The following is a 21,618-nucleotide window of genomic DNA, read 5'->3' as shown; positions in this document are numbered from 1 at the left end:
GCAGCATTTATTAGAATGGTCAAGACAGGCAGGGTCAAAGAGGCAAACAGAACAGAGAAGGCAAGGCTGAGAAAAACCAGGTAGACAGGCAAAGGGTCGAGGCAGGCAGAGAGAATCAGAGTCCAGTAAACAGTCCAGGGTCAGGGCAGGCAGAGAAGGGTCAGCAATGATAAACAATCCAAAGGTCAAACACAGGAATCAAACTCGGGAAAATAACGTTCAGAAATGATATCCAGGAAAGTCAAGACTTCGCACTGGTGTGCTTGGTGGAAGTGGTTTATATGTGTGTGTGTGAATGAGATGCAGGTGTGTGTAATCAGCGCAGTGCAGGTGTATTGTGTTTGGTGTAATCAGTCCAGGGAGGTGCATGATGGAAAATGTAGTCCAATTAACCCAGGAAGTGCGTGGCTAATCGTGACGACTGCTTTCTGGAGTTCATTTCTCAAATTGTATGCTATCTTTTAAGCCTTTGCTCAACCTACGCAATTGGTCAGAACAATAGTATAGGCATTTTCTTTAAAGGGACCATCCATAGAACAAACAATCAATGCTCCAATTGTTATCCCAAATATTATTTTTATTTGCCCCATTACTAAGTGGTGTAACGGATTGACCTAATTAATTGGGGTGCCAAGCAGGGGTTTCAACCTACTAAATTTCTTTAAAGTCAGTCAACCATACAAAGGATTCAAACATAAAAAAAAAGTTGGTACCCTTAATATGTGGATGAAGAATTACTACACAACCAGCAACAGGCTCAATTCATATAGACTGTTATTAGTTTTTTGAGCAATATAATATTCAGTCAGGGGAAAACATTCATGGTTCACAAATGCAAACAAAAACCCTACAAAACCAGAAACCAAAAAATTATTCAATTTTGAAGAATAATAGCCCAGAAAGTCAAATACTCAATGGGGCTCATTTAACATGACAAAATCTTTCAACACAAACAAATCAGTTCATTCAAAAGTTAAATTAATTCAAATTCAGTTCATTCCTTTTCAACTCATTTAGAGTGCAAACCCCCAGTGTCACAAGTCCACATTAACAGTTCTTGACTGAGTTTTCAATCCAGCATAGGTGCTGGTACATGCACTTAGACCTTTAAGTCCATTCAGACCAGCACTGAGCAACCAGTCCACTGTGCAGTTCAAAAAGAGCTTTCTCAGCACTTTAAATAATACTTAGAGAGTATCATGGTCAAAAGTCTCAACTGAAAACCCAACATGAAAATATAAGAAAAAAAACAATACTTGTTTGGTTTTTTGCCCAGTCAGTCAGTTGAGGATCTGTCCCAGTCAGTCAGAGAAATGATCTGTCCTCCATTGTCGTTTGGACCATAGGTAGTTTCTCTGAACATCCACCAACTTCCAAAAGATCCATATATCCCAAGGCAAATCAATGAAATGTTCCTTTTACCTCACAGGTTGTTTCGGAGATATGCAGGGATTAACTTCCCACATCTTTCCACTGCACAAGGCATTGCTCAACTGCCATCTTCAAACTCTCTTAAGCCAGGTGCTCCACACAACATGTGACTCAGAACATCATGTGACTCAGAACATATCCGTCACAGTGGTAGCTATGAAAACATGTGATTTTCTTAAAAGAAACAAACAAAAGTATACATTTATTCAGAATTTGCTAGTAACATCCAAAAACCCATCAACCTCAAAAAATGCCCTGTGATCCATTAGTAATGTCAGTATTCATTCATAAACAAAATATAACACATAATTATTATTTTTTTACATATGCATTTGCAGACATTATTAACATATCTAATTATAGAGATCAAATATGCTCAGTCTTATCGCTTTTATTTAACAAAATTCAGCATGCTTAATTGCATGTGCATGTGACAATTAACTGGTACATTTATCTACCTATTATTTATATATATACACACACTGTATATATAATGTAAATGGCTCAAAATATATAGTGTGGAAGATTTTTCCCTAAACCTAACTACGTACCCGGGGCGTCTTCTGTCGACACTTAAAAGATTAGTTCACCTCAAAATGAAAATTTCATCTATCGTTTCGCTATATAAGACCCTCCTCCTCAGCTGCGATCGTGCACAGTCCGTTGAAGCACTTCAAAGACCTTTGAAACTGCATTGATTTAAACTCCAAAATGTTGGTTGTCATTGAAGTCCATTATTCGAAGAAAAATCCAGAAATGTTTTCCTCAAAAACCTTTAATTTCTCTTCCACTGAGGAAAGAAAGACATGGATATCTTGGATGGCATTGGGGTGAGTAAATTATTAGGAAATTTTCTTTTTCAGGTGAACTAATACTTTAATAAATAAATTTACCTGGGTCTTCAATCGACACTTAATACTTTATACTCTGCGTCTCCCGTCGACAACTGGCTTCGAGTTCTAAATCTCTCACTTCTTGCTGCTCTAACTAACTTCCTGCGCAGCAATAATAAACAAACAGACTTCAGCAAATGTCTTCTAAATGCTTTAATCACGGCCGGAGAGTACTCAAGCAATTCTCAGAGCATCTCTCTCAAGAAGAATCACGGCCGGAGGATCTCAGACAAATTCCATTGAGAATCCCACCAGTAAACACAGATACAACAGTTTTTATAGAATAGGGGTATGGCAAAATGACATGAAACATTACACTATTTCCCCACAATTTGGTAGGTTCTTCATAGACAAGCCCTCTTGTTACTAGGTAACCAAAAGGTTTCAAGTTTAGACCTCTGTCTAGTTTCATTTTCCATACTTTTTATTTTTACACTCACACAACCAAAGTCATGAGTTTTCACTAGTTTCGAACAGTACATTTTGTTCAAATGTTAGGATGCCTAAAAGGGAAGTCAGGTAAGAGTTAGTCATAATATTAGACCCAAAGGGAAAGTCTGGTAAAAGTTTATCATAAGGTTAGATAATCTAAAGGTCAGATTTTTAGGTCAGTTTTCTGTAGCTAAACCTCCTCCCTAAAATCCATTTAAATAAAAGATTTGATTGCACAGTAGATTTTTTTTGATTGCACAATAAACCAAAGAATTCTGTAAAAAGATATGTTTATATCAGTTCAAAAAGATTTTGGCAGATTTTGTTTACTGGTGCCACATACCAACATTATGCTCATAATTGTCTGCATGTCTGTGATTTTGGTGGCAGATGTCAACTTTCCTCATGTCACTTTGACTTGTGGAAAGACTTGAGATTCTCAATATCTTTCGGTTGGCATTTGAGAACACAGCATGTCAGCTGAATGCTGGCAACAGCTGCTACACGTTTGGAAGAAACTTCTGCATTGTTTTTAGCTACATGAGAGAAGCGAATTATTTTCACTATGCCCACACCAGCATTGATGTCCCGCCACAGATATTCAGGAGAGAGAAGTTTACTGGGTTTGTTATACAGGAAATACTTGTTCAAGTGAGACTCCTCGTGCCATATCGCCTCAATGGAGTTTGCAGCATCAATTTTCAACTTTTCCCAGCAGGTTTTGGTGAGATGATGTACATCAGCCAATGAGCCACCAAATGCAGCAGCAGTGTAATAATAATCACCTTCCCCAGCTGGAATGAATGCTTGAGACTCTGGTCTACGCTCATATTGGAATTTATTTCTTGGATAATCAAAGAACCAAGGATGTATGACACTGACCAGACGGCCCAAAGACTCCACCCCCCAGCGACCATAGAACTTTGCATCCACGTCCAGGCAGAATATATAGTCAGCTTTATTGGCCAGTTCGTTCTTTATTAGTTTTTCTAGTATTTCCATCCTGCCCATACTTATGTCCTGCCATCTGTCCAAACTCGGAACCGTCCGAACTGTCAAATGATGATTTTCACCCATCTTTACTTCAGGAACTTCTTCTGGTTGATCCGTAAACAAGTAGTAATGCACTCGAAATCCAACAAAGTAATGCTCCTCTGCTGACTCCAGGAAAACTTTGAGGAAACGTGTGTATCTAACAAACAGACACAGCGAGATGTATCATGGTTAGCTTATCACTTTATCCTTTACTCATTTCTATTTTCAAAAACAAAGAAAGAAATACAGAGATGGGGATAAGAATGAGAAATATTTTAACATGAGAGGAATCATGAGGAGCTCACTTTCCCAAAGCGAAGACAGTGGTCGCTACAGTTACATTGTGTTGTTTGTAGATAGAATCAATCAGTGTAAGGTCAAAGGTTCCTTCCCAAATGATTGGGGATAACCATGGTGTAATGGAGACAACATCTGTCCGACTGTATTAATAACACAAAACACTGTTATCATTCCATTCATGGGTGGAAATGGGTTTAAACAAGTTAATACTAAAAATATAATACTCACCCTACTAAGGTGCTGGGTTGGTTGTACAGAAACCTGTAACACAAATGACATTTCATCTGGTCATCCGATCAGAACCATAAAAACAGGCATGAACCAAAAATGTTTCTGAGCTGAGCAGTTGTCAGTAATTATGGATCTATTTCCAATTAAAAGCTCATTGGATGAGAGTCTATTTGCTTGAACAAGGTTTTACTTTTTTTTTACTCCAAGAAACTTGCTAAGAAAAAAGAAACTCCAATTTTTTTATTTATTCCTAAATTATTCCTTTTGATTGTGTGTCCATACCAAGTATAATCAGAGCATATGAAATAAAGTTTTACAGACCCCGGAGATGAGCGCAGTCCAAAGTTCTCAAGCTTCTCTTCTGACCTGATAATAACAGAATCAATCTCTTACTCAGTTGAATTATGATGGTGTGCGTTTTGGTGTAAATAAGAATAGTAAGTAAGTAAGTACAAATTGCGCATGTGTTTATTTGTTTTGTGTGTGTGTTGAAGAGAGAGATCAGATGTATATGTATGCATTACATCATTACTTACCTTCTGAAGACTTGTTCTGGCATCTGTTGTTTGCAACTGAAAACAGTAAAAATAAATAAATAATTATAATTAAATAAAAATTGTATATATATATGCACTATGTTTTTGTAGTGAGTATGTCTGTACTAAACTCACCTGTTCTGGTTGGTGCTAATGTAAATTAACCTGTGAAAAAAGACAGTACCTCATGAGGAGAGAAATATATTTAATTTAAAGAAGACATGATTAACTATGTGCACATACATGGTGCTGGTTCATGTTTAGAGCATGTTGTTACATTACATACTATTGTTGGGTCAATGACATGACGTGCATATTTTTGTGTCCAAGTGCATTATTTCCTTTTAAAATAATTTGATAAATTCATGACATATATCACTTTATTCTATAAAACCTGTTTAGTTTAAATTCATTTTTAGTACATTTAAATAATACATATTATTTTATGTTTTGTGATCTTTAACCCCCAAAATGTCAGGCGGTGCAACTGTCTGAACAGAATAGGAAAACTATTTAAAATGTTGTGTTGATAATAAAAAATTATAAACGAAAATACTATGCCATCATTTTAGGTTTGAAACCTTTCATATAAACAAATTTGATAAATATCAGTAGTTTTAAAGCTGTTAAGATAATTGAAAAACTGTTGTCCAGCAATTAGTATATTCTCAAATGTCAGGGTGGCACAACTGCAAACATTGCTCTTTTATTATGAATTGACAAGATAATAACACTAAACATGATAATGCATCATCCAGAGGACCCCAACTGATCCTTCAAAAAGAGTGAAAAGGTTTGTAGATCTCTCTCAAATACTGGTAAAAACTAGCCTGGGTTTCCCCATGCTGCCTTGCCGCAGCGCGATTTTATTCACGCTGCTAGGCAGTCTGGATTCCATGGTCCAGATTTTCGCCTCATCTAGGGAACCAATCACAGAACAGGGAGGGAGTAGCAAGACGATGACGACGTCTATGCGACAAACCGAAACAGTTTGTTTTTGCCTATGGATCCAACATGGCAGCAGACTTGAAGTTACCTTTCGATGCGCCGTTTCACACCGCAAGCGTGATCGGCACTTGAGCACGCGCGAGAGTTTTCACACTGGAAGCGTTTGTAGGCCTACAGTGTCACAGCAGCGGCTCCAAAGCTACATATATAAGCGAGCAATTCTTTACAAAGACAACTATACATTTGTTTTTAGAAGTTGGTCATAACATTGATAGTCTTGAAAGTTTGTTATTAGGAGGTGTACAACATTCGCATATAAATGTTAAACAACAAAACAACCCAGAAAATGGCTCCAATCTATTCGTTTCAGTCATACTTTCGATATGTTTACAAGACTGCAAACTCTGCGGATAAAAAACAAAACACACAAAAAAAACACACACTCGGGTATGATTTGGGTTGTGCTAGACTATGTAGCTGTCTGTGTGTTACATAAACTAAAAGAACGTTTATATATAATATTTTCTGGCTAGTTTACTTTAGTTTTTTTTTATATAATACACAACTTTCACCCAAACTGAATAATTAAAAACAAGTTTTTACTGGGTAGCCTATATCAGGTGTGCCCAACCATGCTCCTGCCGATCGGCTGTCCTGCACAGTTCATCTCCAACCCTAATCAAACACACCTGAAGCAACCAATTAAGGTCTTCAGGATCACTTGAAAATTAAAGGCAGGTGTGTTTAATTAGGGTTGGAGATGTAGGATTACAATTTTTATTTAAATGTTTAATTTAGATTTCCAATACAATAGTATTTTATATTGAGAAAGTTTATAAATGATGAGACCAGGAAATCTCTGCAAACGGTAGGGGTTCCCAGCGAGATATTCCTGACTGTCCCGCTCGTGCCTCACCGGGTAAAGACTCATGCTGAGCAAGTTTGAACACCTGCTATTTAATTACTGAGACCATTTGTCTTGTAGTTCTTGTCACAGTACGAGAAGTCCTGCACCGTCCTTTTCTCGTGTCTCATGCTGAGCAGGTTCCAAAACCTGTATACCTCATTTACATTTGCTTTGTTTCAGAGAAGTCTCCACCTATATGTAATCCCTCCCCCTTGAAATGTATATAAACTACAATGTAAAGTTCCCTTAGTTGGACGAAGCAGACTACAGCAAATAAAGAATCCTGCTTAAAAGATACCCCCAAGTCTCCTGGTTTTCGCTTCTGAGTTTTTCTACACTTAAGAAGAAGAAGGTTTACAACAGAGATAAACTGTGCAGGACAGTCGATCGGCATGAGCAGGGTTGGCCACCCCTGGCCTATATCTTCTATAAATATTTTTGAGTCTTCGTTTTCTTTTATTTGCCTACTCAAGTTCTTGTTAAAACTCACTAGACATGCTTATTCTGTGCATTTTGGGTACTTTTTGTGTGAAATCACTGCTGCTCACATGCCGCTCCTGCTCCCAGACATGCACGCTGGAAAAAATACATGCCGCTCACGCATGCGGTGTGAAACGGCCGTGATACACGCCATCGTGTACACATAAATCTCTGACCCATCGTCTTCTTCCTCATCTCATTTCTGTTGCTCTACATACGTCATCTGGTATAATTGAAACGATTGGCTATGAGCTACGTACAGGCGCATTTGATAGACATTCTTAGCACCCAATAAACGGCTCTGGGCATTCGTAAACCACGCCTCAAATACGAGAAAATGAACATCTGGGTCACTCAATTAGACTTGGGTCTGACATTAGCCAGGCTAGGTAAAAACTAGGGATGCTCCGATTGATCGGACGCCGATCATGATCGGCCGATATTGGCTAAAAATAGATTGATCGGCGAACCCCAAAAGCGCCGATCAAAAAAGCCGATCACGTGACGTAAATTACTCGCGCGACTTTTTCCCACCTGCATGCGTGGCGCACGGGCACACAACAGCAGAGTGGAGCTTGGCAGTGGCAACATGAGTTCTCCCTCACCGGAACGAATAGGGAGTCTCCCAACGGATTGAAGCGCGCGTCCGAGTGAAGACCGTGCACCGCGCGAGCCACAACAGAACGCGGTATCTGCGCGTATCACTTGATAAAAAAAAAGAAATTTCAGCACTAGATCGCCTCTTATTTAACAAATGAACAAAATGAATGCTCTGAGTTAACTGGAGATTTTTTTATTTATTTGTATTGGTACATTCGTGCCGCGAGATGTTTCAAAAGTGGTGGTGGTATTTTTTTTTTGATCTAACGTAGTTGATTCCTCAACTACATCGAATTCAGATTCAGATTATTTTATGTAATGCCATGTCATCATTCAAAGCTATTTTCATGGCAAAAATTAAATAATAAAAATACAAATATCATATAAATACAATAAAACAAAACGAATATAAACAAGAAGTCATTTTATACAATATATATTTTTAAATGAACATATGATAAAAAATCCAAAACCTTTTCAGGCATAATCTCATTAAATATGTCATTTAATGAAGTAACTTCATAAAAGAGCATTCTGCTCAACTACATCAGACGTTCATAATAATAACAGACAAAAACTTGCCATAGTTCCCTTTCAGTCGATAACGTCGGAGGTAGTCGTAGCGTGCGTGATCGGTCTGGCGATGTCCACCTTGGTGGTCCAGTAGTGCATTCGTTGGCTCAGCCTGGTTGGTATGGCGGATGCGGACAAGGTTCGGTTCCTGATCTCCCCAATTTCCCAGGTTGGGCTGGTCGGCGACGCGGTGGAGAACTGCATCCACATCTGGACGTGCGGAACGTCTGGTGTTAGGCCTACCACTCGTAAGCTGTGTGGAACCTGTGTTAGGCTGGGTCCATATGTTGCGGTCCCTACGGCGACCCCATATGTGTATTCTTCCACGATACGGCTCCCTGCGGCGAGCCCGTGTCTTCCCTCGGCAGAGTCTCTCTGCCGTCACTGTCCGGTGTGTCTCCCCCGTCTTAGGCTGGAGCCACCCCAGTGACATTCCATAGGTTAGACTGCCCGGTTTCCGCCCAGTTCATATGTGTATTCTCCACGTTACCTCCCTCTGGGTTGGATGTGGCTTCCGCAGCGTCCCTTCCTTCCAATGTACGGGGAACGCTTTCCCAGTGGTCCTGTAGGAACAGCAGTGACTTCCCTGGCCTAAGCCCTGTCCTTCCCCGCCCTAAATTTGCGGGGGCATCAGGAGGCTTTGGTTTAGGCACTGGAAGGTGGCAGCGTTAGTGGCGTGTTCAAAGGGTGATCCCATTTCAGTCGACCGTCGACTACGTCCGACGTTATCGACTGAAAGGGAACGTCCTGGTTGCGTATGCAACCCACCGTTCCCTGAAGGAGGGAACGAAGGACGTAGTCCCCTTGCCACTACCGCTGGACCACCGCTGACCCCAGGTTACTCTCGGCTCCTCAGCGAAAAGCAACTAGTGCGTGCATCCACTTCCGTATTTATACCCGCACCGCGGGGGCGGAGTGTGTGATGCGAATCACGCACGCCAATTACATTGGCTCGTTCAATAGTACTCGAAGAGGATAGGCTCTCTAGCGAGATCCCATTTCAGTCAACCGTCGACTACGTCCTCCGTTCCCTCCTTCAGGGAGCGGTGGCTTGCATACGCAACCAGGACGTTTTGTCCTTTTATCAGTAACCAGTTTTGGTGTAACAAGTTGTACATTTTGTTGCCAATTAGTAAATGTAGTGGGTGTATTAAGAGGCTACAATTTCCAAATATGCCTAAGTGTAACTTGATCCCCTCCCATTAGGCTGATCTGATGTGTGTTGGTCTGCCTGACCCCTCTTTGTTTGGAATAATTTAATGTTACTCTGCCTTATTTGGGAAAGCTGACCTACAGTAGCCTTAAGACATCTAATTTTCTAAATACAATTAAATAAACCCATTTCTACAAATGGTGCAAACTCTGCTAGATTATAGATAAAAGATTCCCATTCCCCTGCCATTCTGTGATCGGCAGTGATCGGCAATCGGCAGATCATGATTTTGGTGATCGGTAATCGGTGATCGGTCCCAAAAATGCTGATCGGAGCATCTCTAGTAAAAACTGCTTATTTCAAGAGTTGGTACACATTCCATGTCAGGTGGTACAACTAACTATTTGGTTGTACCACCTGACATAAAAAGTCAAAAAATAAATTGAACACTTTGACATGTTATTTAAAAACTGAAATTTGCTCACACTTGAACACATTGTTCAAGGCTCAAAATTGCATAACATCAGTTTTGAAAAAAAAAAAAAAAATTGAAGCATTTGTCAATGATCCTGTTACAGTCATATTTTCCATATGCAAACTTATGACAGCATAGCATCGTGAAGAAAATGAAGCAAAACTTTTGTGCTACTGTGCTGAGGAAACATTCATATACAGGTATACTTTTTCAGGTGTTTTAGTGTCCAAATGCAACGCTGAACAGGCAGAAGTGAAGGTACAGCATGAAATGATCTTTTGTGACGTTTGAATTATTCGCTGTAATGCGACCTCATCTGCATTTTCAGAATTCGACTCGGTCTTGAACTGATATGTATCACAATTATGTTCTGTCTTGTCTGCACCTGTTCTCGTTAGTCTATATGGCTTCTAATTAGTTAGTTAGCTCTGCTTCCCTTATAATGTTAAAAAATTAATGGTCAAATTTGTACTATTGTGTTAACATTTTATTGACTAAAAATGCGTTACAACACATCTCAAAGACGAGTTGGCTCAGAATCAGCTCCATATAGCAGATCGGCTGACTCGATTTCCTTCTCATACATTCCCGGAGCGTCACAGTGCATTTCCCTGTTGAAGCCCAGCGGCCATTGACTTCAATGGGGCTTTGAACAGTTTTTTTCAGTGCTTCGAAACTAGACGGTCATTGGATAAATCTGCGATTATGCGATTATTATGGGCGGGGATGGACTCCGGGCTTCTGCGTTATAATTGGAGGGTCTGTCCAAAGACTGCATCTCCTTTGGATTGACAGCGATTTTGTACTATAAAAAGTCACTGACGCTGAAGCTGTTCGAGCTCAGTCCCATCGCGGATTTGCAAGTGTAGTCAAAAGACAAACTGCTGCAACATATTTCTTGGTATTTTCTTGGTAGTTTAACCTAATTCCCACATTTTCTCAGTCGAGTTTAATATATATTTTTTATTAGACTTCTCTCTTTATTAGACTTCCACTGCTTTTTTTTAGCTCCACTGCTTTATTTTTTATTAGACTTCTCTCTTTATTAGACTTCCACTGCTTTACAGTGATAATAGGAAATGAAAGTAGCAGAGATTGTTTTGGCTTTACAGCAGCTCTAGAATAAAGTTATTGTCCAGCTAAAGTTAGTTTTGATGAATTCACTTCCGTCACAACGATCATTAGTTATTAACTTAGGGGCCGCTAAGACGACACCATTCTAACAGAAAACTCGTAATGCGATTCGGCCTCTCATTTGCACAGATGTAACAAGTACATCAGGATTTATGGGAAGTGTTCCCGGTTCCGGCTGACCTTATCTATGCAGCCTAATATTGAATTATAGAAGTCTATAATATGTTGTGTATGCTAGGTCAAATAGATGTGTTTTTAGTCTAGATTTAAACTGACAGAGTGTGTCTGCTTCCCGGACATTGTTAGGAAGACTGTTTCAAAGTTTTGGTGCTTAATAGGAAAAGGATCTACCGCCTGCAGTTGATTTTGATATTCTAGGTATTATCAACTGGCCAGAATTTTGAGATCGCAATAGACGTGACTGACTATAATTATAATTAAGAGCTCGCTCAAGTACTGCAGAGCTAAACCATTTAGTGCTTTGTAAATAATCAGCAATATTTTAAAATTTATACGATGTTTAATAGGGAACTAATGCAGTATTGACAGAACCAGGCTAATAAGGTCATACTAAATGGTTCTAGTAAGAACTCGAGCTGCTGCGTTTTGGACCAGCTGTAGTTTGTTTATTAAGCGTGCAGGGCAACCACCCAGTAGAGCATTACAATAATCTAGCCTTGATGTCATGAACGCATAAACTAACTGTTCCGCATTTGTCATTGAGAACATATGACGTAATTAAGATATATCTTTAAGATGGAAAAATGCGGTTTTATCGATACTAGACACGTGACTTTCAAATGAAAGATTGGTATCAAAGAGCACACCCAGGTTCCTAACTGTCGACGAAGACTTAACAGAGCAGCCATCAAGTGTTAGACAATATTCTAGGTTAGAATGTGAGGAAGACTTTGTCCAATTAATAGAATCTCTGTTTTTTCAGAATTAAGTAGTAGGAAATTACCAGTCATCCAGTTTTTTATATCAGCTATGCATTTCTATGCATTCCAGAGCACCAAATTGGACAATGTAGCTCAAGGCTACCCACCATGCTATCAACAAAGTTTAGCTGCTGTATGTTTTGTTTATGACAAAGCATCTGCTGTCATCATGGGCTATCCAGTCATTATTTACACTCATAAGATTGCTGACTTACTAGAAAAGGGACATTTTGTTTTGACACAGGCTAGATGTTTGGCATTCTCCACATTGCTTACTTATCCTGATATCACAATAAAGAGATGTGCCACAACAAACCCAGCTAATTTTGTCCCACTAGAGGGGGAAGGAACACCCCATGAACGTGTTTCTGCCTCTCTGGCCTTTACTCGTCTGAGACCAGATTTAGAATCAACACCAATTGTTGATGCAGACGTGGACTATTTTGTAGATGGCTCGTGGTTTAGAGACCACTTGATGGTTTTGCCGTAGATAACCATAATGGTTTTGCTGTTGTACAAAGAGATGGAGACAATTTTAATTCTGTGCTAAGGGCAACATTGTGAACAGCCTTGCTCAGCACAATTGGCCGGCACTTTGATGGATTGGATGTCAGGGTAAGATTGGCTCAGGAAGTGGGAATTGCAGACTGGGATCCTGATGATATGGGAGCATTGGAGAAACTTACCAGGCAAAAACAGAGTTAAAAGTGCTTATGCCCCAGACCCTAAGGTGAGGATTGATGCAATTGGACAACCAAGGGCTCATACCCCATGAGTTTAAAGCCAGAAATGGGGTATCATCAGGTTTTGAATCCATACTTGCATGTATATTACCAAATAAGAATCAATAATGGATTAATTATATATTTTATAATCAACAGAGGTTCATTAACTATACAGACCAAGCACTTGATGGCTTAGGCCATCAGCTAAAATACACCAGCAAAATGACGTGGCAAAACAGACAAGCTCTGAATTGGCTACTGGCAGAAAAAGGAGGAGTGTGTGTGATGTTTGGGACTGATTGTTGGACCTTTATCCCTAATAACACAGCCCCTGCTGGAGCTTTTACTAGGGCCATAAAGAAGTTGAAGGATCTAAGACAGGAAAGACAGACATATTGGATACTGGTTAGTTAGAGTGTTTTTTTTGTGTTTCTTTGGTTTTATGAAAGGACCCCTTCCTGAATATATTTTACACTTATAATCATACTAAGAATATTTTTACATATAATCACACAAATTTTTCACAATTATGAATATGTGAATGAGAGGGGACGACATAAGGTTTGAAGCAGGTCATTGCCAATGGTATGAGGTAATGCAACCAGACATAAAGGGAATGAGATAAAAATGTTTTTATTACACTTAAATCACTTTATTCACTTTTTTAACTTTTTAAATTTTTGAATGTGTTTTAATACATTACTGTAACAAGTTTAGAAACTATGCATTAGACTACTAGAACATGCAAAAGAGAAATTAATAGCATGCGTGGTCGTCCAATGTTGAACCAACAAGGGCAGACTCAACTGGTGGTTTAAAAACCCGCTGTCTGCTCCAACACCAGATGGCACCCTAAGCAGAACCAGGGCACCTCTGGCAACGATGGAGCAACCCAAATAGCACTCCAGGCCACCGGAAGCACCTGCGCAGTTCCTCTGGCACCGTGGGACAGATCCTAACTTCAAGCTTGTACACTGAGATAAGTTGATTACACTGAATGTTTGAAGTAATATATCCCTTCAGAGTAGTAGTCTGACAGGAAGGTGAGATCTTTCACTCCACTTCAGTCAAAGGGGGGTGGAGATGTTTGGTCTCACTATTCCTCCAGAGTGTACCTTTGTGACAAGAAACCTATTGATAAGAAAGATGAATGGTCTATATTGACCATGTTTGATAGATAAATAAAGAGAGGCTTACTCATGAAGATATATTCGGGGAAAGAAAGATGTGAAGGTGAGACTAGAGTTAGTCCCAAAGGGGGGATGTGTTGGGGAATCTCATCTGTCTCATGCATAAGTTTAAATTCTGTAATGCCAAGCAGAAAACTAAGTCACAGGGCATGTAAAGACAGAAAAGTACCTGAAAGACCATGTACAATATATCTTATTACCAGGTGGAATTGGTGGAAGGTACAAAGAGGTACTAAAAAACATGTATGAGGTATTTTTTTAAAAAGCGCATGCGCAGAGATTGTCCACCAATAGAAAGAAGGCCTCGGAGAAGATGTTTGAACTGTGGCGAAACTTCGAGGAGGAGCAAAAAGCAAAAGATAACTGTACAGATGCTCATTGCGTACCAACGATAAGAAAAAGGTATAATACCTGAATGCTGACCATTGTGAGTTAGATGAACAGCTGGCATCTCACTTTGTTGAATTGATCAATAATGTTAATTCTTCTGAGACCTGGAACTTCGACTCTGAAAGATTTATTTGAGACCTGAACCAGAAACTTTAAATCTCCCACAACAGAATTTCCACAGGTTTAAGCAGTTCGAAGACGACAAACTCATTCAATAATCCATTGATAATTCCCACGCACATTAAGCGGTCGAATTTATCATAAAACAGTACAATAAAGAAAGTTGCCTCAAGACTTATTTAGCATGTGCTCAATTAGAATATAAGGCTTAAATGAGTAGCAAAGAAAATAATTATTTCTCCTCAGAAACCAAACCACAGATGAATACCTTGAGCTACAGCTCACATCCATGTTTTTTGACATCGCCCCCTAGTGTAGTGGAAAAGCACTAGTAACAGTGAGTTCATCCAACTGTAACAACATTACACATACTGGCCATTAATACATTTATTTATTAAGCAAATATGAGCACAATAGGCTTCAGTTTAATGCAGAAGTACACATCTTCTATGTGTGTGTGCAACTGTGCATGGCTGCTTGCTAGCTTCTCATAGTCATGTGATACGAGTCAGCAAAATATGTCAGGGGTGTCTTGGCATAAACATTTTTTTTTAATTTTTTTATTTTAAAGAGTATTTGAAAGTGATGCAGGAACACATATTTTGTATTAATATAATGATACCAAATAAGTAGCTTGTGAGTATCAACCGTATTTGTGTGTCATTTGCAATAAAACTTGTCTAGAACTGAACAGGTTGAACTAGCTAAGCAAGTTAAGGTTCTTTATTTTACATGACATTTAAATTCAACATCACTGAGCCCAAAGGCATCATGCAGATCACTATTTCTGAAACACTTCTGACCAAGTCCAACTAAAATCCAACAAAATAAATAATGAACTAATAAAATATAAACAAAAATGAATTTAGATCATTGACAGTCTTATATATTAAGAATAAATGAAACCAAAAATGTTCACATTTTTTAGAAAGAATGTCAATTAAAACAACCACAGCAGGGAACCAGTTGATAAATTCTGTTAAATTGAAAATTTAATTTAGGCTACCGAATTATCCATTTGTTTTCTGACAGAAACACATGAACGAATCACCGCTCCACATTTTGATTGACAGCATCACGACCCACTAGTGACCGTGTTTACTCCTGTGCTTTCAACCATTGGATAGGATTTTAAAAACGGCTGTTGTATTTGTACTTCTGACGAAGCGCTGTTAAATACAGGTGAAAAACTACGCCGCAAAAAGAAGAAATAAAATGTTTTCTTAAAAAGGCAAAAGAACGCATGCACGTTTTCTTAATATGATCATTAAAAACCGACAGACTGATGAAAATGCGGGACATTTTCTCAATATGCGACGTGCGGGACAAGGGGTGAAAATGCTGTGCGGTAACGCAAAGCGGGACGGGTGCTCACCCTACCCTAGTATTTTATTTTATTTTATTTAAACATATCTTTATTACGAGGATTAACCCCTTGAGATGAAATATCTCATTTTCGACCGGTCATCCAATACATCAAAGCAAAAAAAGAACCAAAACAGCAGAGCCAATATCACGGTCAAAAACAGCACAACAAAACACAACAACACACACACACCTGGGGCCTATACCATGAAGCAGGTTTAGGTGGCTAGCCAGCTATGTTTCAGTTTAATTTGTATCAACCCTGGGTTTTAGGGACCATGAAAGTGGTTTGGCTTTTAGCAGTGTTCATCGCCATAGTAACTTACGCTCCACGGCTAACCTGGTCCGGGGCAGGTTATGTTCCAGGTAAGAGGTTGCAAACCGAACTTGGACCAATCAGCTGTGAGCAAAGTGACACATGTCTGATGCGATAAAGTCACTCCACCTGTTTCTACTCCAAATTAAAGGTCACTACATAGCAAATTATTTTTACAGACAATATCGTCTGGTTTTTAGTGATGCTTATTTAGAATAATAAATTTGTATGATTTAGATATTATTTATGCAATTATTATACCCTTTATCAATCACACATGTACAATTTTAGTTCATCAATTATTATTACGCAGTTTAAATGAATAAATATATAAAGGTAATATAAATACGCTTTAGCATCAATAGATGAAGCAATAAAATGACTACATGTGAGCTTAAATGTTCAATTCTCTCTATACCTTTATCAGCTGTATAAACTAACTTCAAAACTTTTACTTGCACTGATATACAGTAGCGAGACTTTTCCTTTTAGTTGTCCTCTTTCATAGACAGCTGTTTTCTTCTGGCTGTGTAAATTTGTTTAAATTCTTAATATTTTTATACTTTTATTTAATAAGTGAATTGCGCTGCTTCTCTCGCGATAAATTAATCTCAGTTTCACTCTCTCTCAACATGTGATTGGCTGTTCGCTACTGATGTCACACTTAAACTCCTAAACTCAGGATCAAAGCCTGAGTTGACAGAGAAAGTTGATGATCAGCATCATGGTACCAACAAAGCCTGGTTGGACTGGTTTGGTTTTGTCAACTCTAAACTAATCCTGTAACCCTGAGTTTGTTCAACTACCATCATGGTACAGGCCCCAGGGGCCTATACCATGAAGCCGGTTTAGGTGGCTAGTCAGCTATGTTTCAGTTTAGTTTGCGTCAACCCTGGGTTTTAGGGACCATGAAAGTGGTTTGGCTTTTAGCAGTGTTCATCGCCATAGTAACTTACAATCCACGGCTAACCTGGTCCGGGGCAGGTTATGTTCCAGGTAAGAGGTTGCAAACCGAACTTGGACCAATCAGCTGTGAGCAAAGTGTCACATGACTGATGCGATAAAGTCACTCCACCTGTTTCTACTCCAAATTAAAGGTCACTACATAGCAAATGATTTTTAAAGACAAAATTGTCTGGTTTTTAGTGATGCATATTTAGAATAATAAATTTGTATGATTTAGATATTATTTATGTAATTATTATACCCTTAATCACACATGTACAATTTCAGTTAATTATTATTAAGCAGTTTAAATGAATAAATATATAAAGGTAATATAAATTCGCTTTAGCATCAATAGATGAAGCTATAAAATGACTACATGTGAGCTTAAATGTTCAATTCTCTCTATACCTTTATCAGCTGTATAAAATAACTTCAGAACTTTTACTTGCACTGATATACAGTAGCGAGACTTTTTCTTTTAGTTGTCCTCTTTCATAGACAGCTGTTTTCTTCTGGCTGTGTAAATTTGTTTAAATTCTTACTATTTTAATACTTTTATTTAATAAGTGAATTGCGTTGCTTCTCTCGCGAGAAATTAATCTCAGTTTCACTCTTTCTCAACATGTGATTGGCTGTTCGCTACTGATGTCACACTTAAACTCCTAAACTCAGGATCAAAGCCTGAGTTGACAGAGAAAGTTGATGATCAGCATCATGGTACCAACAAAGCCTGGTTGGATTGGTTTGGTTTTGTCAACTCTAAACTAATCATGTAACCCTGAGTTTGTTCAACTACCATCATGGTACAGGCCACAGCTCACAATGCTCAACCCCACCCCACCCAACACGATCCACATAGATAACATGACAGAAAAACAACCACATAACTAGCATTGCACAAGGTCAAGGACTAAGAGTTACACAAAAAAAACAATAAAAAAAACATTGAGGATGAAAATTACAATAATAATAAATAAATGAATAAAAATGAAGACATAAAAATTAGATATAGTAAACACATGACCAATGAAGCCCATGGTCAAACAAGCAAAACTAAAAACAAAGACAAATATTCCGAACATATTCCACGAGGGCCCTTCGAAACGCTGTAAATGAAGTTAAAAGTGAACGAATATTTGATTGTTCTTTTTTAACTTTTTTTACTTGCGTCTCGGATGTTGCTGTAACATAATCAGGCAAGGGAGGTTTGAAATGTTAATTTTCAGGAGAGTCTTTTGTTCCCTCGAGGGGTAGCCCAGCTTTCTGGCACCCGCCTTACAACTATCGAGAAGTGAACAGGTTGATCTAGCTATGCAAGTTAAGAGAGTCGCATCCTTCAGCAAAACTGAAGATTTCCATTTGCATTTGTCAAAAATGTTTGTTTTCTAACCTTTAACACAAATTCCATTCACCATTGTTGTTTATGTAAAGCTAAAAGAAAAATGACTTCCATTTTAATAATAACCATTTTAATGACCATTTTAATAATAAAAAATGCATACCAGCAGACTGGCAGACTGTCACGACAGCTATACACTAATAAAACAATGTTGTTAGACCAAAAAAAAAAACCCCTGACAGGTAAAAGATAACGCAATCATTATTAGATTTGTCAGAACTTGATCACAGATCAGAACATTCAGAAGGTCTCAAGTACAATCAGAGCTTGCCTATCCTATCCACAATGCGTTTACATGCACGTTCTGGCTGACTTTTCCATTAGTTGACATGACATGGTTAAATTCAGATGGCAATATCATATATTAAGTTGGGTGTCCACCTTAGAGATAATACCCATGGCCTATTTATAATGAAACTGTCATATTAAAAAATATGATATTAATATAATAAAATATTTTTGATACTATACTGTAAATCTATATTAAATTATTATGGGATCTCAATCAATGCATTCATAATCTTTACTTTTTAAAATAATTTTGTTTCTGTATAGTTTTAAAAATACATTTTTATATTAACATATTTTAAATTACAGTACATTTATTTAACAAAAAATTATTTTATTTATCAAAATAAACAGAAAATAGTACATACCTTACTATAAAGTGAAAGTTTTGAACAAGTATTAACTTAGACAGTATTAAAAACATATTTTTTATCTAAAGTATTTGAATCAATACTGTGTGCCTTTTGCCCCGTGTGTGGGTTAAAGGCCCCCCTTCACCACCTCATACATTTATAAGATTTTTAAACAAAATTAACCACTTTTATGATTTATTTTCACACAAAGTTTTTTGCTCCATCAGTATTCAATACAAAGATATATTTTTGTTTTTGCAATTATGCACTTTGGGAGGAGTGAAAAGCATTTTTTTTCCAATTGCACCCAATGTGACAGGAACGTTTTGACGTCACTGCAGGGAAGAAGCCTGATTTACATTTACATTTATTCATTTAGCTGACGCTTTTATCCAAAGCGACTTACAATTGCTATGTCAGAGGTCGCACGCCTCTGGAGCAACTAGGGGTTAAGTGTCTTGCTCAGGGACATATTGGTGTCTCACAGTGGATTCAAACCCGAGTCTCTCACACCAAAGGCATGTGTCTTATCCACTGCGATCCACTGATTTGTATGTAAACCAGCCCAACATGTTATTTCAATAAGATGAGTTGTCAGTGTAATGGTGTGCATCTAAACATGCTCAGTGATGACCGGTAACACAAATTTTCCATGTATGTTTTAAAAAAGAAGTTTTTTAGCTTGGTAGCTGATGTGGGAATATACAGGATATTTGACTCATTCCATAAGGGTATTTTTATGTCATTTGATGAGTTACATGTAAAGCATAATAGCCCCAAAAAGGATTTCTTTAAATACTTGCAGATAAGACATTTCGTTCAGATTAGAAATGCTAGTCTTAACTTGAATAGCTCTGATTTATTTTTGGATAGATTTTTTCTTAAGGATACTGAAGTTAAACACTTCATATCCCAATTTTTCTCTATGACAAGCCATCACAAAGCAGACAATCTGATTTTGTTGCAGAAGGCATGGAGTAAGAACTTATAATGTGACATTGATGAAAATGTCTGGGAAGATTTCAGACTACCCTTGAATATTTCAGTCTGCTATAGATTCAAAGAAATGCAATTTAATATTGTGCATAGAGTATTTCTCAACTTAAAAATAACTCAAATCCTTCACGTAATTAAGAGTTTGTATTTATACTGAGGTATCATCACATCAATTCAAAAACCAAACAGAAAGTCAAACCAACAAATAGTGATAAAGAGTAACTACATACCCACTCAGGGCCATCCCAAAGACTACGAAAGTCATGAAAACAAGATTCCGATGGTGTGGCATTATTCCAGTTTACTTGTGTCCACAATGACATGAAGTTATAGACTAAACTGGAGGTTAAGCGAGAGGAATAAACCAAGAGAGATTTAGAACAAGGAAGGAGGAGTGTGTTGCCATCGTGATTCAGGTTCAAATAGTCACCATGGTGGGGCGCTGGATAAAAGCACAGGTAGCCTAAATAATGCTCACATAGAAAACACTCTGACAATCTCAAAGCCATTAGCCGATGATAACATTATATAAGCCTGGTGACAAACTTAAAACTGGTGACAGTGACATTGAGGTAATATTTATTAGTAGTGGATGATAGAATCATGAAAGCATATGTGGAATGGTAGTGGGTGTTACCCAATCAGTGAGGGGTTTTCAAACCAAGATGGGTATTTACATCCAATGAGTAAAATACATAATGAATATTCACATTATATATGCTAAAATAGAGTTTTAATAGTCCTGTGAAAACTTTGGGGCTTATTATAATGTTATCAGCGACTAATGGCTTTGAGATTGTCAGAGAGTGTTTGCTATTTGAGCATTATTTACCTGTCCTTTTATCCAGGGCCCCACCATGGTGACTATTTGAACCTGAATCACCATGGCAACACACTCTTCCTTCCTTGTTCTAAATCTCTCTTGGTTTATTCCTCTGGCTTAACCTCCAGTTTAGTTTATAACTTCATGTCATTGTGGACACAAGTAAACAAAAGTTAACTTTGGGTGTTTATAAACAGACAACTCACTTACATGTAAAACACTCACTGAATGCGTTTGCACCAGAGATTACACTTCTTATGCAGATTATGTCTTTGCTGATGCCTAAGAATGGCTTCACGTCCACGAATGATCCAATAATAACGGCGCTTTTCGGCAATCACTCGTTCAGGTCCTGGATGATGCAACTTGCAATCATAATGCTAGATGGCTTGTATTGGTCTTTTGATATCTCCGTGTCTGTTGGCAACTCTAAAGCTTTTTTCCTCACAGTTTTCGCTGTTGCACTGTTGTTAGAAATATCTTTCTCCTTCAGCATACAAAACAATAGTCTATGTATGATTTTTATACTAGGCAGCAAAACTGCCACGTCTGTACATTTTTCCTTTTGTGTGTATGTTAAACATCTGGTATCCGTTAAGAGAGGACTACTCAGCCCCTCCTTTCTCAATGTTCGTT

At 38.1% G+C, this 21,618-nt stretch overlaps 1 protein-coding gene across 3 annotated transcripts; it reads right to left on the bottom strand.

Moving 5' to 3' along the window:
* Positions 1–3,075: 3,075 nt before the first annotated feature.
* LOC143741269 (histo-blood group ABO system transferase 2-like) lies at positions 3,076–20,588 on the bottom strand. 3 transcript variants are annotated; one of them, XM_077233691.1, is made up of 8 exons: positions 20,390–20,587; positions 4,994–5,023; positions 4,859–4,894; positions 4,644–4,688; positions 4,320–4,352; positions 4,097–4,231; positions 3,227–3,948; positions 3,076–3,194 (listed from the first exon to the last, which is right to left on the bottom strand). In XM_077233691.1, coding segments are annotated over exons 1-8 (1,065 nt in total). In that variant the 5' UTR covers positions 20,452–20,587; the 3' UTR covers positions 3,076–3,192. The 3 variants fall into 3 exon arrangements, with proteins under 3 accessions (XP_077089806.1, XP_077089804.1, XP_077089805.1); XM_077233689.1 differs by having other exon boundaries at positions 3,076–3,948; XM_077233690.1 differs by lacking the exon at positions 4,644–4,688 and having other exon boundaries at positions 3,076–3,948; positions 20,390–20,588.
* Between the last annotated feature and the right edge of the window lie 1,030 nt (positions 20,589–21,618).

The sequence above is a fragment of the Siphateles boraxobius genome, unplaced genomic scaffold (genome assembly GCF_051911475.1).
Source record: "Siphateles boraxobius isolate OS27281-9 unplaced genomic scaffold, OSU_SipBor_1 183, whole genome shotgun sequence".
Taxonomy (NCBI): domain Eukaryota; kingdom Metazoa; phylum Chordata; class Actinopteri; order Cypriniformes; family Leuciscidae; genus Siphateles; species Siphateles boraxobius.
This window is presented reverse-complemented; position numbering and strand designations above follow the sequence as displayed.

Bases quoted from the DNA above. Each gene is read 5' to 3' on its own strand.
- LOC143741269 (XM_077233689.1), bottom strand. From the start codon at position 20,451: ATGCCACACCATCGGAATCTTGTTTTCATGACTTTCGTAGTCTTTGGG. The intron at 5,024-20,389 runs GTATGTAGTTAC...CTTTTTTCACAG, and splicing joins TTTGGGATGGCCCTGAGTGG to GTTAATTTACATTAGCACCA. The intron at 4,895-4,993 runs GTGAGTTTAGTA...TACTGTTTTCAG, and splicing joins ATTAGCACCAACCAGAACAG to TTGCAAACAACAGATGCCAG.